This window comes from Physella acuta, unplaced genomic scaffold, assembly GCF_028476545.2.
Source record: "Physella acuta isolate Inbredline_101_S28 unplaced genomic scaffold, ASM2847654v3 ptg001782l, whole genome shotgun sequence".
In the NCBI taxonomy this organism is placed as follows: domain Eukaryota; kingdom Metazoa; phylum Mollusca; class Gastropoda; family Physidae; genus Physella; species Physella acuta.
The window spans coordinates 172112-189642 of record NW_026733292.1 but is presented as its reverse complement, the minus strand read 5'-3'; the positions used below and the strand labels follow the sequence as shown (position 1 = coordinate 189642).

Here is a 17531-nt window from a genome sequence, read left to right as displayed (position 1 = left end):
TCTTTCATTGGTCAGCAACAACTTGCGCGTGTCTTTCATTGGTCAGCAACAACTTGCGCGTGTCTTTCATTGGTCAGCAACAACTTGCGCGTGTCTTTCATTGGTTAGCAACAACTTGCGCGTGTCTTTCATTGGTCAGCAGCAACTTGCGCGTGTCTTTTATTGGTCAGCAACAACTTGCGCGTGTCTTTCATTGGTCAGTAACAACTTGCGCGTGTCTTTCATTGGTCAGCAACAACTTGCGCGTGTCTTTCATTGGTCAGCAACGACTTGCATGTCTTTCATTGGTCAGCAACAACTTGCGCGTGTCTTTCATTGGTCAGTAACAACTTGCGCGTGTCTTTCATTGGTCAGTAACAACTTGCGCGTGTCTTTCATTGGTCAGCAACAACTTGCGCGTGTCTTTCATTGGTCAGTAACAACTTGCGAGTGTCTTTCATTGGTCAGCAACAACTTGCGCGTGTCTTTCATTGGTCAGCAACAACTTGCGCGTGTCTTTCATTGGTCAGCAACAACTTGCGCGTGTCTTTCATTGGTCAGCAACAACTTGCGCGTGTCTTTCATTGGTCAGCAACAACTTGCGCGTGTCTTTCATTGGTTAGCAACAACTTGCGCGTGTCTTTCATTGGTCAGCAGCAACTTGCGCGTGTCTTTTATTGGTCAGCAACAACTTGCGCGTGTCTTTCATTGGTCAGCAACAACTTGCGCGTGTCTTTCATTGGTCAGCAACGACTTGCATGTCTTTCATTGGTCAGCAACAACTTGCGCGTGTCTTTCATTGGTCAGTAACAACTTGCGAGTGTATTTCATTGGTCAGTAACAACTTGCGCGTGTCTTTCATTGGTCAGTAACAACTTGCGCGTGTCTTTCATTGGTCAGCAACAACTTGCGCGTGTCTTTCATTGGTCAGCAACAACTTGCGCGTGTCTTTCATTGGTCAGCAACAACTTGCGCGTGTCTTTCATTGGTCAGCAACAACTTGCGCGTGTCTTTCATTGGTCAGCAACAACTTGCGCGTGTCTTTCATTGGTCAGCAACAACTTGCGCGTGTCTTTCATTGGTCAGCAACAACTTGCGCGTCTTTCATTGGTCAGCAACAACTTGCGCGTGTCTTTCATTGGTCAGCAGCAACTTGCGCGTGTCTTTTATTGGTCAGCAACAACTTGCGCGTGTCTTTCATTGGTCAGCAACAACTTGCGCGTGTCTTTCATTGGTCAGCAACGACTTGCATGTCTTTCATTGGTCAGCAACAACTTGCGCGTGTCTTTCATTGGTCAGTAACAACTTGCGAGTGTATTTCATTGGTCAGTAACAACTTGCGAGTGTCTTTTATTGGTCAGCAACAACTTGCGCGTGTCTTTCATTGGTCAGCAACAACTTGCGCGTGTCTTTCATTGGTCAGCAACAACTTGCGAGTGTATTTCATTGGTCAGTAACAACTTGCGAGTGTCTTTTATTGGTCAGCAACAACTTGCGCGTGTCTTTCATTGGTCAGTAACAACTTGCGAGTGTCTTTTATTGGTCAGCAACAACTTGCGCGTGTCTTTCATTGGTCAGCAACAACTTGCGCATGTCTTTCATTGGTCAGCAACAACTTGCGCGTGTCTTTCATTGGTCAGCAACAACTTGCGCGTGTCTTTCATTGGTCAGCAACAACTTGCGCGTGTCTTTCATTGGTCAGTAACAACTTGCGCGTGTCTTTCATTGGTCAGCAACAACTTGCGCGTGTCTTTCATTGGTCAGCAACAACTTGCGCGTGTCTTTCATTGGTCAGCAACAACTTGCGCGTGTCTTTCATTGGTCAGCAACAACTTGCGCGTGTCTTTCATTGGTCAGCAACAACTTGCGCGTGTCTTTCATTGGTCAGCAACAACTTGCGCGTGTCTTTCATTGGTCAGCAACAACTTGCGCGTGTCTTTCATTGGTCAGTAACAACTTGCGCGTGTCTTTCATTGGTCAGCAACAACTTGCGCGTGTCTTTCATTGGTCAGCAACAACTTGCGCGTGTCTTTCATTGGTCAGCAACAACTTGCGCGTGTCTTTCATTGGTCAGCAGCAACTTGCGCGTGTCTTTTATTGGTCAGCAACAACTTGCGCGTGTCTTTCATTGGTCAGCAACAACTTGCGCGTGTCTTTCATTGGTCAGCAGCAACTTGCGCGTGTCTTTCATTGGTCAGCAACAACTTGCGCGTGTCTTTCATTGGTCAGCAACAACTTGCGAGTGTCTTTCATTGGTCAGCAACAACTTGCGCGTGTCTTTCATTGGTCAGCAACAACTTGCGCGTGTCTTTCATTGGTCAGCAACAACTTGCGCGTGTCTTTTATTGGTCAGCAACAACTTGCGCGTGTCTTTCATTGGTCAGCAACAACTTGCGCGTGTCTTTCATTGGTCAGCAACAACTTGCGCGTGTCTTTCATTGGTCAGCAACAACTTGCGCGTGTCTTTCATTGGTCAGCAACAACTTGCGCGTGTCTTTCATTGGTCAGCAACAACTTGCGAGTGTCTTTCATTGGTCAGCAACAACTTGCGCGTGTCTTTCATTGGTCAGCAACAACTTGCGCGTGTCTTTCATTGGTCAGCAACAACTTGCGCGTGTCTTTTATTGGTCAGCAACAACTTGCGCGTGTCTTTCATTGGTCAGCAACAACTTGCGCGTGTCTTTCATTGGTCAGCAACAACTTGCGCGTGTCTTTCATTGGTCAGCAACAACTTGCGCGTGTCTTTCATTGGTCAGCAACAACTTGCGCGTGTCTTTCATTGGTCAGCAACAACTTGCGCGTGTCTTTCATTGGTCAGCAACAACTTGCGCGTGTCTTTCATTGGTCAGCAACAACTTGCGCGTGTCTTTCATTGGTCAGCAACAACTTGCGCGTGTCTTTCATTGGTCAGCAACAACTTGCGCGTGTCTTTCATTGGTCAGCAACAACTTGCGCGTGTCTTTCATTGGTCAGCAACAATTTGCGTGTCTTTTATTGGTCAGCAACAACTTGCGCGTGTCTTTCATTGGTCAGCAGCAACTTGCGCGTGTTTCATTGGTCAGCAATATCTTAGACACAATAAGGACAAAACTTGCCTACGTATTTACTATGTGCAATAACTTATACACACGCAACAGATTGCCGTAGAAAATCACCGTGTAACAATCGAAATCTGGGATTATGTTAGCTAGAAACAATACCATTCTCCATCAATCATTCTGTTTGTTCCGACGATTAAAATCTTGTTTTCAATGAAAAGCCAACGACTCTTAAACTAACTGGAACGGTCACGGTTGAAGAGATCCATGGATGAAAGTAGCACAAGCGAAACAATAACAAGCCGTTCGATTCAATCAAAACAGGTGAGGTAATTTGATGGCAGAGAGAAAGGGAGTTCACCGATACGAGATCACAGGGACGTAAGCGGTAGTGATGATGGATGTAGATACTAAATTTCGAATGGGATTTTCAGCACAGCCGGCTGATCACGAGTGATATTGATCTCATACGGTAAACCTATTGTTTTAATGACTGGTGGGTCGTCGTCTTTCATTGATGAAAAAAGAGGGCTGTGCTTGCTTTTCGAGCTGATGCACAAAGACAAACATATACAACACGATTATTAAAATATATTGATTTTAAAAAAAAACAAAGCGATGTATATTTACGGTTAAACATCTAAAAAATATTTTATGGCTAGTTTAAGAAATAAATTTAAAATGATATTGTAAAAGTCACGAGGAAGTTTGTTTACTTGTTCTTCTCATTTGGTATCAGTCAATCCGTCTTTGTGAAATGCACCCAGTGTTTCACTGATACCATTTACCATCCCTTGTATTTCAGAACCCCCACCCCTCCTGTTCCTCATACACCCCCCCTCGCCCTTTTGATGCCGGACGTCACAATCCCAAGTGTTCACCCAAATCACATTAGACCAACTGACCCCCCCCCCCCCTCCAGCCTTATGTTCTGTGTGTGACAGGTATATCTGGCAGCATGCGAACTGTGAGTTGGAATAAAAGATGTGGCGAGGGATGCGATCAGAGGTTTGGGTGCACGTCCCATCATCAAAACACGGCATAGAAAGGTAGCTGTTCACGGCATAGACAGGTCGCTGTTCACAACACAGTAGTCGACTAGAGCAGAGGTCTCCAAACTTTTCAGTCCGAGGGCCGCATTAACTATCAAAATTCAGTTCAGGGGCCAGTTTCTTCCAGGCATGTCTTTGATTGTTCTGGGCAAAGTTCCCCAGCCATCACCAACATACGATTTTTCCGTGAACAAAAAGATCTCAGCGGGCCGGATGAGAGGACTTCGCGGGCCGCATTCGGCCCGCGGGCCGTAGTTTGGAGACCCCTGGACTAGAGTGATCTCCCTCTACAAGCTTCAGACCAGCTGGGTCTGAGGCTTGTACTACTGGAATCTAGTAGTAGCAGATATCACTTTTAGCTCTTGTGTGTCGTCAGATAGTTCTGGTGTGTCTCTTAGCTCTGGTGACAGCGCTAGTGACACAGAGCATAGAGATACGCCAGAGCTAGGAGACAGAGCTAAGAGACACACCAGAACTAAGAGTCTAAACGGAAATAACCGGAGACTTGGCTTGAGCATTTACATTGAATTATTATAGGCGAAACACACTCTCTGCGTTTTGATTTTTTTATACGCAGATATTTGCAGAGATTTTAGCTTACAGTAAAGTTAAGGATACATTCAAACCGTGTACCCTTTGATTTAACTACTTCATGCCCAACTCTTATGGACGTCTTTCATTGGTCAGCAGCAAATTGTATGTCTTTACTTGGGCAGCTAAGAGACACAACAGAGCTTAGAGAAACTAGAGCTTACAGACACTAGAGCTTAGATACACCTAAGTTAGAAGACTGTCTTTGCCCACCACACACTAGTATCTAGCTCCTCGGAGAAAAGACGAAGAGAAGGAGAGAAAGAGAATGTAACAATCAATCATGATGTAATAGGCAATTAAAAAAAAACAACCGGCACTCAACCAGTACAGGAAGTTCGCCGGTTCTATTTACATCACATCAGCCGGCCCATGTTTGTTCCCGCAACTCACGTCTTCCCCGTCGGGTGGTCGGGAAATCAACAAGGAAGTGAAATCTTAGAACAAACAACCCAGCAATTAACATCTCAGAAATAGTTCATTCGGCCAGCACGGATGAATAGGGGAATGGGGTTAATTGTTTATTTTTTCTCTGTATTTTTAAAACAGTGGGATGGGGGGAAGCTTCGAGAAAAGAGTAAGTGAAGATATCCGTAGTGACGAACGGAGAGGCGGGGGTATTGACGTCATAGCTCGTGGGTCGCGGTGCCTATACGCCAGTGTGACAACTGAACGAGATTTTGACAGTCAGTAAATATGACAGAATCTATCCATTCTTCTTTCTTCTCATTCGTACTTAATTTTTAGTGTTGCAAGGGACCGAGCCTTATCTCGAGACTTTTTTTCTCGAATTTATCAACCACGACACGCAACTCCTTCACAATTAAGGATACGTGTCAACTGGTTATGCGCCATTGAGGCCATTGACTCCGATTTCAGCCTACTTTTCTTTTCGGATTTGCTTCCATAGCCTTTGTCCAACCAAGAACAAACTACAAGGCAGCTGTTGTTTGATTTTGGAGTTGTCTCTCCTAGAAGAGTGGCTGTCCCCAGCTAACGAGCCTCATCTGCCCGAGGGTTCGAACTCGAGACTTGTCGGTTTAGCAACCATGACTCGCCCACGCCGACCCCTGTCCAGTAACTATGACAGTATCTTGTCTTCCTCTATTCCTAAACCACGACAATTCCTTGTCTTTAACTAAAAGATTATGGATACCCCCCTGTCCTGTATAGGGGACGGGCCATTACATCACGCTACACTGAACCCAGCCCCTACCGTAGGGACTACACAGTTCGATCACTTAATGTAGCGGAATTTATGTGTAGTTGATTGTACAACACACTCGAGACCCCGGCTAGACAAAATACGATCCATAGTGTGTTGACAATACCTATGCCGGTTTTTACATTATTCACGACACCGTTGGTTAAGTCCTTGTTTGGCAAGGTCATGCACTATCTCAACTAATTTACAACAATGATAGGGCTATTGTTTGCAAGAACTACACGTTGGCAGTCTGTTTGTTGTCAGGTATTCAGTCCCAGGTCACAGTTGGTCTGAGATATTTGAGCGAGTTGTCCATTGTCCAACTGGGACGCCCGTATCATATTTTACTATCAATTCATGCAGGTGAGCTTCTCACCTGCAGGCTCATTTACTGATAACAACTTTTAAAAGATATACCAGTGGCAAACATCTAACATGCATCCATGACATTTTATTTGTAGGGCATTTATTGAATGCACATCCATGACATGAGGTTGTGGGGCCCTAAGCTCCACAAGGAATATAGAGGATTAAGTCAAGTAAGTCAAGTCGTCCATGACAAACGCTTAGTGCAGTCATCTACCACATATGACATATGCTTAAGGCAGTCATCTACCACACATGACATCATATAATGCAGGCACACATCTACCCCTTCCCCCCCCAACCAATGGGGTGCAGTGTGCAGAAACCCACCCACGTGACATAGAACCATACCCAGCTGAGCAGACACCCACACACGTGACATAGAACGTGTACTCACCCTGAGTTTGTCCTCGTCCATACCCAGCAGCTCCCTGCCCGTGACCTGTTTCTCCCTGAACAGCTCCACGTACCGGTACAGGTTGGCCGCTGCCATCCACTCGACCACGTTAGCCACACTCCATTCTGCGATTGGCTGGGGACAAAACAGACTTAATTTAACACTCCATTCTGCGATTGGCTGGGGACATAAGGAACATAGACTTAATTTAACACTCCATTCTGCGATTGGCTGGGGACATAAGGAACATAGACTTAATTTAACACTCCATTCTGCGATTGGCTGGGGACATAAGGAACATAGACTTAATTTAACACTCCATTCTGCGATTGGCTGGGGACATAAGGAACATAGACTTAATTTAACACTCCATTCTGCGATTGGCTGGGGACATAAGGAACATAGACTTAATTTAACACTCCATTCTGCGATTGGCTGGGGACATAAGGAACATAGACTTAATTTAACACTCCATTCTGCGATTGGCTGGGGACATAAGGAACATAGACTTAATTTAACACTCCATTCTGCGATTGGCTGGGGACATAAGGAACATAGACTTAATTTAACACTCCATTCTGCGATTGGCTGGGGACATAAGGAACATAGACTTAATTTAACACTCAATTCTGCGATTGGCTGGGGACAACACAGACTTAATTTAACACTCCATTCTGCGATTGGCTGGGGACATTATAACAATTCCGTTAAAATATGTCGATTTGTTTTTAAATTTACAAGTGGGTCAAGTACAGACTTAATTTAACACTCCATTCTGCGATTAGCTGGGGACAACACCGACTTAATTTAACACTCCATTCTGCGATTAGCTGGGGACAACACAGACTTAATTTAACACTCCATTCTGCGATTAGCTGGGGACAACACCGACTTAATTTAACACTCCATTCTGCGATTAGCTGGGGACAAAACAGACTTAATTTAACACTCCATTCTGCGATTAGCTGGGGACAACACAGACTTAATTTAACACTCCATTCTGCGTTAGGCTGAGACAGTTGGAAGATTATTCCTTGAAAAATTACACTTCATATCTCCGTCAAACAGACACAAATTTAACAAAATAATTCCAGACCAGTAAGTGATCAAAGCTCTGATTAGCTACCCCCCCCCCCCCCCCTCCATCCCAATGAGCCACTGACCTAATCCCTGAAAAGTACAAAAGGCCGGGGAAAGTGCTCAACACACACACACACACACATTCCCGTCAATACAGAGGTCAAAGAGACAGATGTACTCTACTCCATCTGGTTTATTGGTCATCAGATCTGAAAGGGATCCGTACTTTTTTTTTAGCTTACATCCAGACGATAAAAGTCTGTACAATCAAAGACCCCCCCCCCCCTCCCCCGTCATGAACGCTACATAAAGACTTTACTGTCATGAACGTTTCATATAAGACTTACAATCTTGAGCAGCTAACCGAATATCCTATATGCAGGTTAACGAATACATTTTATTAAAAAAAACTTCACCAAATGGAGATAATTGCGTATAAATTCACGCTCGATGCGAAAGTTTAAACCAAAGCTAACCAAATAAGATTCCCAGCGTGTACTTTAAGATCCACCGATAACTTAACCCGGAAGTTATAAAAAATGTTACAGCAGAAACATTGAAAAGCTACGGACATTTTAAACTGCTAACGACTGTAGACGTGGATACGACTGTATTAAAGCTAAACTATGCTATACAACAGAAACACGGCCCATTGTAATCAACTCATATTACTACAAATACAATTAATTATCTCATAAACTCCCCAGCCACATAATTCACATAAATTAAAAGCCACATAACAACCTGCATTCAATCACATACATAATCCACATTCATCACGACGTATTTCACAATATAATCCACGTTATCTCATAATCTGCATAAATCATCCCAAAATTCAATTACATGCCATCTAAAAAATTATAATCATAAAATACAAATATATCACCTTTAAACCCAGTTATACTGCATGTTTCTACTCCATACACCTTTTCAAGATCTAGATATAGTTCCTTATCTATACAGATTCCACTTTAAAAACCATATAATACAGGACGATAATACCGCCGCCTTATTACATAAAGCGTCTCAATTGTGTAATATCGAACAGTCTATAATTAGAATCTTTGAATGCCGGTAAAAGTACGTGCTCATTAAAGTAAAGTGCACGCCAGTATAGACACAAAAGTGCAACAATTTAGTGCCCTCATAATACTTCAACATACACATTTGATGTTCCCACACATACAGACTTTACCCACATGTACAGTACAGACTACCCACATATACAGATTCTACCAACACATACAGAATAACCACACCCACACATACAGACTTTACCCACACATACAGACTTAATGTCCCCACACGTACAGAGTTTACCCACACATACAGACTTTACCCACACATACAGACTTAATGTCCCCACACATACAGAATTAATGTCCCCACACATACAGACTCAACCTACACATTCATAATTTATTCCCCCACACACACAGAATTAATTTCCCCACATATACAGACTCTACCCACAAACAGAATACCCACACAAATACAGAGCTAATGTCCCCACACACAGACCTTACTCCCCACACATACAGAGAACATATCCCCACACACAGACCTTACTCCCCACACATACAGACTTAACGTCCCTACCCATACATCAAAAAGATCGTACAACCAGTCCACCTGATTCAGTACATCAGCAATGTTAAAGACACCGTGCTCCACATTTGAAATGGAGTTGAACCTGAGTTAGTTCCCTGTCGGAATGGAAAGTCTGAGATATTTGTCTTATAAGACAAATTACATGTCTGCAACTAAACACTGTATACCTGTTCATTATATTTTTTTTATTAACGCTTGTCTTAAACTTTTCTTACAAGAAAAATTTGCTCTAAGACGCCAAAAAACAGGATGAACGTTTCAATAAAATGTGTCCGTGTTTCAGACAAGCCAAAAGTAATTTTTTTTTTAATATACAAAGACCCTTCATATTTTACAACTTATTTTTAAAGAGCGAACATCAAACAACAGCGAACATCTGGGGAAGGAGCACGGTGGAGCTTGGGGCTGGTTTTATTTGTTTTGGTCTACTGGGAATACTTAAAAGGTCTTTTAAAGATGGGATCAATCCAACACACATACAGTGGATTAATCCAACACACAGTGGATCCATATCTACATACATTGGATCAAACCAACACATACAGAGGATCAATCCAGTACACAGTGGATCCATAACTACATATAGTAGATAATCCAACACACATACAGAGGATCAATCCAGTACGAAGTGGACCATAACTACATACAGTGGATCAATCCAACACACATACAGTGGATTAATCCAACACTGTGTGTTGGATTAATCCACTGTATGTGTGTTTTACCATTATGTTTCTACATACAGTGGATCAATCCAACTCACATACAATGAATCCATATCCACCTACAGTGGATTAATCTAACACGCCTACCACGGATACATATCCACCAAGAGTGGATTCATATCCCCTTTCATTGGATTACAGTGGATTAATCAAGCACATATACAGTGGATTAATCCAGTACACATACATGGATGAGTTCGGTACACCTGAAGTGGATGACTTGGGTACACCTCCAGTGTACCAGTCCAGTACACCTGAAGTGGATGAGTACACCTGAAGTGGACCAGTCCAGTACACCTGAAGTGGACCAGTCCAGTACACCTGACGTGGACCAGTCCAGTACACCTACAGTGGACCAGTCCAGTACACCTGAAGTGGATGAGTACACCTGAAGTGGACCAGTCCAGTACACCTGAAGTGGACCAGTCCAGTACACCTCCAGTGGACCAGTCCAGTACACCTGAAGTGGATGAGTACACCTCCAGTGGACCAGTCCAGTACACCTGAAGTGGACCAGTCCAGTACACCTGAAGTGGACCAGTCCAGTACACCTGAAGTGGACCAGTCCAGTACACCTGAAGTGGACCAGTCCAGTACACCTCCAGTGGACCAGTCCAGTACACCTGAAGTGGACCAGTCCAGTACACCTGAAGTGGACCAGTCCAGTACACCTGAAGTGGACCAGTCCAGTACACCTGAAGTGGATGAGTACACCTCCAGTGGACCAGTCCAGTACACCTGAAGTGGACCAGTCCAGTACACCTGAAGTGGATGAGTACACCTCCAGTGGACCAGTCCAGTACACCTGAAGTGGATGAGTACACCTGAAGTGGACCAGTCCAGTACACCTGAAGTGGACCAGTCCAGTACACCTCCAGTGGACCAGTCCAGTACACCTGAAGTGGACCAGTCCAGTACACCTGAAGTGGACCAGTCCAGTACACCTGAAGTGGACCAGTCCAGTACACCTGAAGTGGACCAGTCCAGTACACCTCCAGTGGACCAGTCCAGTACACCTGAAGTGGACCAGTCCAGTACACCTGAAGTGGACCAGTCCAGTACACCTGAAGTGGACCAGTCCAGTACACCTGAAGTGGACCAGTCCAGTACACCTGAAGTGGATGAGTACACCTCCAGTGGACCAGTCCAGTACACCTGAAGTGGACCAGTCCAGTACACCTGAAGTGGATGAGTACACCTCCAGTGGACCAGTCCAGTACACCTGAAGTGGATGAGTACACCTGAAGTGGACCAGTCCAGTACACCTGAAGTGGACCAGTCCAGTACACCTCCAGTGGACCAGTCCAGTACACCTGAAGTGGACCAGTCCAGTACACCTGAAGTGGACCAGTCCAGTACACCTCCAGTGGACCAGTCCAGTACACCTGAAGTGGATGAGTACACCTCCAGTGGACCAGTCCAGTACACCTGAAGTGGATGAGTACACCTGAAGTGGACCAGTCCAGTACACCTGAAGTGGATGAGTACACCTCCAGTGGACCAGTCCAGTACACCTGAAGTGGATGAGTACACCTGAAGTGGACCAGTCCAGTACACCTGAAGTGGACCAGTCCAGTACACCTCCAGTGGACCAGTCCAGTACACCTGAAGTGGACCAGTCCAGTACACCTGAAGTGGACCAGTCCAGTACACCTCCAGTGGACCAGTCCAGTACACCTGAAGTGGATGAGTACACCTGAAGTGGACCAGTCCAGTACACCTGAAGTGGACCAGTCCAGTACACCTGACGTGGACCAGTCCAGTACACCTGAAGTGGATGAGTACACCTCCAGTGGACCAGTCCAGTACACCTGAAGTGGATGAGTACACCTCCAGTGGACCAGTCCAGTACACCTGAAGTGGACCAGTCCAGTACACCTGACGTGGACCAGTCCAGTACACCTGAAGTGGATGAGTACACCTCCAGTGGACCAGTCCAGTACACCTGAAGTGGATGAGTACACCTCCAGTGGACCAGTCCAGTACACCTGAAGTGGACCAGTCCAGTACACCTGACGTGGACCAGTCCAGTACACCTGAAGTGGATGAGTACACCTCCAGTGGACCAGTCCAGTACACCTGAAGTGGATGAGTACACCTCCAGTGGACCAGTCCAGTACACCTGAAGTGGACCAGTCCAGTACACCTGAAGTGGATGAGTACACCTGAAGTGGACCAGTCCAGTACACCTCCAGTGGACCAGTCCAGTACACCTGAAGTGGACCAGTCCAGTACACCTCCAGTGGACCAGTCCAGTACACCTGAAGTGGACCAGTCCAGTACACCTGAAGTGGACCAGTCCAGTACACCTCCAGTGGACCAGTCCAGTACACCTGAAGTGGATGAGTACACCTCCAGTGGACCAGTCCAGTACACCTGAAGTGGATGAGTACACCTCCAGTGGACCAGTCCAGTACACCTGAAGTGGATGAGTACACCTGAAGTGGACCAGTCCAGTACACCTGAAGTGGACCAGTCCAGTACACCTCCAGTGGACCAGTCCAGTACACCTGAAGTGGACCAGTCCAGTACACCTGAAGTGGATGAGTACACCTCCAGTGGACCAGTCCAGTACACCTGAAGTGGACCAGTCCAGTACACCTGAAGTGGATGAGTACACCTCCAGTGGACCAGTCCAGTACACCTGAAGTGGACCAGTCCAGTACACCTCCAGTGGACCAGTCCAGTACACCTGAAGTGGATGAGCACGGTACACCTCCACCTCAGACGTGCCGGATCACTCAGGGGGTAAGCACGTGCGAGACAGAAGATGCGGCGTGAGTAATTGGGTACAGAGAAACGTGGGAACCAAGGTGTACATTCTTGGAATTTTTCTCAGCACGCGTTCATGTGTGCGTATGTGTGTGAGTGAGTGTGTGTGTGTGAAGACGATGGGGGTGGAAGGACCAGGTTTTAAACCCAATTCCCCCCCCCCCCCCCCCAGCTTCAATGAAGCAATTTTAAAACTAAATCTAATAGAGACGGACCAGATTAGATATGAATTAAAGAACCCCCCCCCACCCCCACGATGCGCGTGATAAAAATAAATTAAATTGATGTACTATAAGAAAGTGGGACGAATGCTGTTAAAATTTGAGATACATTAGCAATCTAATTTCTTTGCTTTTTGGTTTTGTTTTTTTTCTACAAAAGACTTTCTGTTTTTGACTCAAATTAACCCAATTAGGTAAAAGAATGGCGCTGTTTTTGGTTAACAAAGGAGTACATAGGTCAAACTGGGCAGAGATGATTTAATCATTTTAATGGCAAGGTGGGTTGGGTGGTGGGGGGGGGGGGGGGGGGGGGAGGGCGACGACGATTAAACAAGAGTGGGAGAGGTGAGGAAGAGGACCAGGAGATTGGGAGAGGGCCATGTGAGTGGGAGAGGTGAGTGGGAGAGATGAGTGGGAGAGGAGAGTGGGAGAGGAGAGTGGGAGAGGTGAGTGGGAGAGGTGAGTGGGAGAGGTGAGTGGGAGAGGTGAGTGGGAGAGATGAGTATGAGAGGAGAGTGGGAGAGGAGAGTGGGAGAGGAGAGTGGGAGAGGAGAGTGGGAGAGGTGAGTGGGAGAGGTGAGTGGGAGAGGTGAGTGGGAGAGGTGAGTAGGAGAGTTGAATGAGAGGGGATCAGGTGAGTGGGAGAGGACCGGTAGACAGGGAGAGAACCACGTAAGATAATGGACCATTGGAGTGGGATAGGGGTGTGTAATGTGCAAGATATAGCATCATTTCCGCGTTTACTGTATGCGAGATGGGAGGGGGGGGGGGGGGGTTTGACGTGTCCTGTTCCAGAAACTGTAAAGGGGGGGGGGGAGAAATATTGTGTTAATGAAAGTAGACACGAATCGTCTATCCTCAACTTGCCTTTTATACTCTAGAGTCAAGAAAAAATGTTTTCGTGTTAGACTGTAATATAAGAAAAACAAAATGAATACGTCTTTATAAAGTCGATATAATGATAAACCAAGGCATGATAAAAATCGAAAGGTAAAAAGTAAGGTAAAAAGCGGGGGCATGAGAAAACCGACTTGTTCTGAAATTGATGACACTGCGGTCAAAGGTGGAGGTGGGGGGGGGGGGGGTAGAACCACAAAGTATTACTTCTCTAGATCAGGTGGGTGTACGAGTGTACGAGGCATCAGCTCCGGTTAAAAGGGATGGGTTCAGAATTCAGGTAAGTGGTAAAAACTGGTAGAGCTATGTATGCTCTAACCCCGAGGGCTATTACGTAAGACGTGTTGCGGATGTTTCGCCAGTCGTGAGTAATTATACTTGCACTGCGGTGAACCTCGTAGGTCGGTGAGTACCTTACAGGCACTGCCACATATCGGCCACGCCCCTGGTATTTAAATTGCAACAATGTCCACGCCCATGGTATTAAAAATGGGATATATTGTAGTGTCCACACTGGTAATAAATCAGCTACGTCTTGTCCACGCCCCTGGTATTAAAACTGCCACATATAGTCCCCCACCGCATGTATTAAAACTGTCACAATGTAAACGTCCCTGATATTTAAAAAAAAAACTGTTACCCAGAGTGGCGTTAGCCTCTGGAATTAGAACTGCCACTTAGTGTGTAAGCCACTCCCCTAGAATTAAGCCTGCCACATTTTGAGTTGCCCACGCTCCGTATAGCGGGACGGCTAGCCAGAGACACAGCTCAGCAGAGACAATGCTGCACCCTACCGGCACGCAGGTGATGTTACGTCACCACGACAGGTGGGCAGTGGCTGATGTAGTGGTTCTCACACCACACATACATACATCACACAGTGGGTGAGTGGTTCTCACACATACAGACATCACCTAGTGGGTGATGTGATGGTTCTCACACCACATATACATACATCAAACAGTGGTTGATGTAGGGGTTCTCACACCACACATACAGACATCACACAGTGGCTGATGTAGTGGTTCTCAAACCCACACAGTGGGTGATGTGATGGTTCTCACACCACACATACAGACATCACACAGTGGGTGATGTAGTGGTTCTCACACCACACATACAGACATCACACAGTGGGTGATGTAGTGGCTCTCAAACCCACACATACAGACACCACACAATGGGTGATGTAGTGGTTCTCAAACACACACATACAGACATCACACAGTGGGTGATGTAGAGGTTCTCAAACCCACACATACATACATCACAGTCGTTGATGTCGTGGTTCTCACACAAACACATACTGCCATTATTCAGAATCTAGTGCACTGGGTCTAACCACCCCTGAGCTACCCACTGTGTACAGGTTTATGGTAGATTTTATGACCACTTGGCTTACTTATTAAACTAATTGAGCCGCTTAACCCACACGTTAATTAACATACACTGTAATTTATAACAAAATGTACACAGCTGGGGAGCGATTAACCTACGTCAATCAGCAACAGATTATCTTTATCATACTTATTTAAACAGTTATTACGATAAAGTTTTTAAGTAGTAATACACTATCATTTTTTAAACTAGTAATACACGTTTTAGAAGTGGAAATATACTGTTGTTTATTCTTGTATCTACAGCCCGCGATGTGAAAATAGTTGTAAATTTAAAAGTGTTTTATTGCTGTTGATGACCATAACTGCTTATAAAACTTGACAGGTAGATGGTACCCGACCACAGGAACAAGCTGGTAGTCAACTATAATGTTTCGCATACATACACACACTGATATTTATGTGTGCACATTTCGTTTTCAGGGCTTTTTAGATAAAGTGTCTGAGTAAAAAATTTAGTTTTTTTTTTAAGGCACTCCTACCATCAACATGCAATCTTGCCTATGTACAAGATAAATTGTGGAATATAAAAAACAGTAAATAGCTTTCATAAAGAAACAAGGGGCTGTAGGTTGTGTAAACACTGGTTACTCTGGTTGTCTCGTCATGTTTGTACTTTTAGAGCTGGACAGCTTTGGCCCTGATACACATGTGTGTCTATACACACATCAGACACACGTGTCTATACACACATCTAATATATACACATTGACAAACGTGTCTATACACACATCTGATACACATGTATACACACACATCTGATATATACACATTTGATACATGTGTCTATACACACATCGGATACACACGTGTCTATATAGACATCTGATACACACGTGTCTATACATACATCTGATACACATGTCTATACACACATCTGATATATAAACATTTAATACATGTGTCTATACACACATCTGATACACACGTGTCTATACACACATCCGACACACATGAGTCTATACACACATCTGACTATACACACATCAGACACAGATGAGTCTATACACACATCAGACACACAGGAGTCTATACACACATCTGACACACACGTGTCTATACACACATCTGAAACACACGTGTCTATACACACATCTGAAACGCACGTGTCTTTACACACAGCTGACACACATGTGTTTATTCACACATCTGACATACATGAGTATGTACACACATTTGACATACACATCTGACACACGTGTCTTAACAAGCCTAACACACACACACACACATCTATAAAGATCTGAAACACAATTGTCTACATACATCTGACACACACATGTGCCTATACAAATTGGACACATGTCTATACGCACCAAGTTGTTATCACGTCTAAGACCCAACAAAGCGCGGTTGTCTTTGAAACACAAAGAGCTTTGTTTTAGACCAATTATCTCAAAACCAGACCACTCCATGCGGGATGCTCGCACAAGCTACAACATATGTCATGTATCAGACAGGTCAAGCTGTTGAATGACAATCTACAACAAAGTGCTTTTTTTTAAAACACTGACATAACATTAACAGGTCAAGCTGTTGAATGACCATCTACAACAGCGTGCTTCTTTTAACCACTGACACGTACATCTTGACACAAAAACTATCCTGTTCAAACTAGAGAAGATTTGCGACCCACCCTTAAATAATCTTTTTAATCTGTACTCAAACTTAGATTAGAACAATATTAAAGTTGAGTGTATCTACATTTTAATGATAATCAAATGTAATTGTTTGGGCGGAGATCTGACGGTCCTGTCTTCTTTGAGATGGTCTCAAACCCTGAAAGAAGCGAGCACCAGCGTACATCTGCTTATCTCAACACATCTGACATTTTCCCCTGTGGAATATGGAGACTAATGGGAGAGGACAGGTTAATTTGTTCAATGCCTGCATGGAACACATTTTTTGTTTTAAATGAAGAAAGCAAATTATAATCCAAACATCAAGCAGATGTTCCTTCTCGGAAATTATGGTCATAATGCAGGGACAGAGGATAGGGTTTGTATGTTTCTAGACAAGATGGGGTGGGGAGTGGCCCCTAACATGACGGGGAAGTTTGACCATGGGTAAGTCGCTGAGGATGGCCCCTGACAAGTTTAGCAAGTGGTCCCTTGACAAGATCATATAGATGGGTCCGAGAAAGATCTGCAAGATGCGTTCGTGCAAGATCTGGAAGATGGATGCATGAAAGATCT

At 44.8% G+C, this 17531-nt stretch overlaps 1 protein-coding gene across 1 annotated transcript in view; it reads right to left on the bottom strand.

Annotated features, from left to right (window-relative positions):
- Positions 1–6630: 6630 nt before the first annotated feature.
- Positions 6631–17531, bottom strand: part of LOC131930463 (uncharacterized) — a gene marked incomplete at its 3' end in the record, with an annotated part of 109816 nt that continues 98915 nt past the window's right edge. The window contains exon 7 of the mRNA XM_059286962.1: positions 6631–6765. Coding sequence (XP_059142945.1) covers positions 6631–6765 — 135 coding nt within the window. The remainder of the gene's footprint in view (positions 6766–17531) is intronic.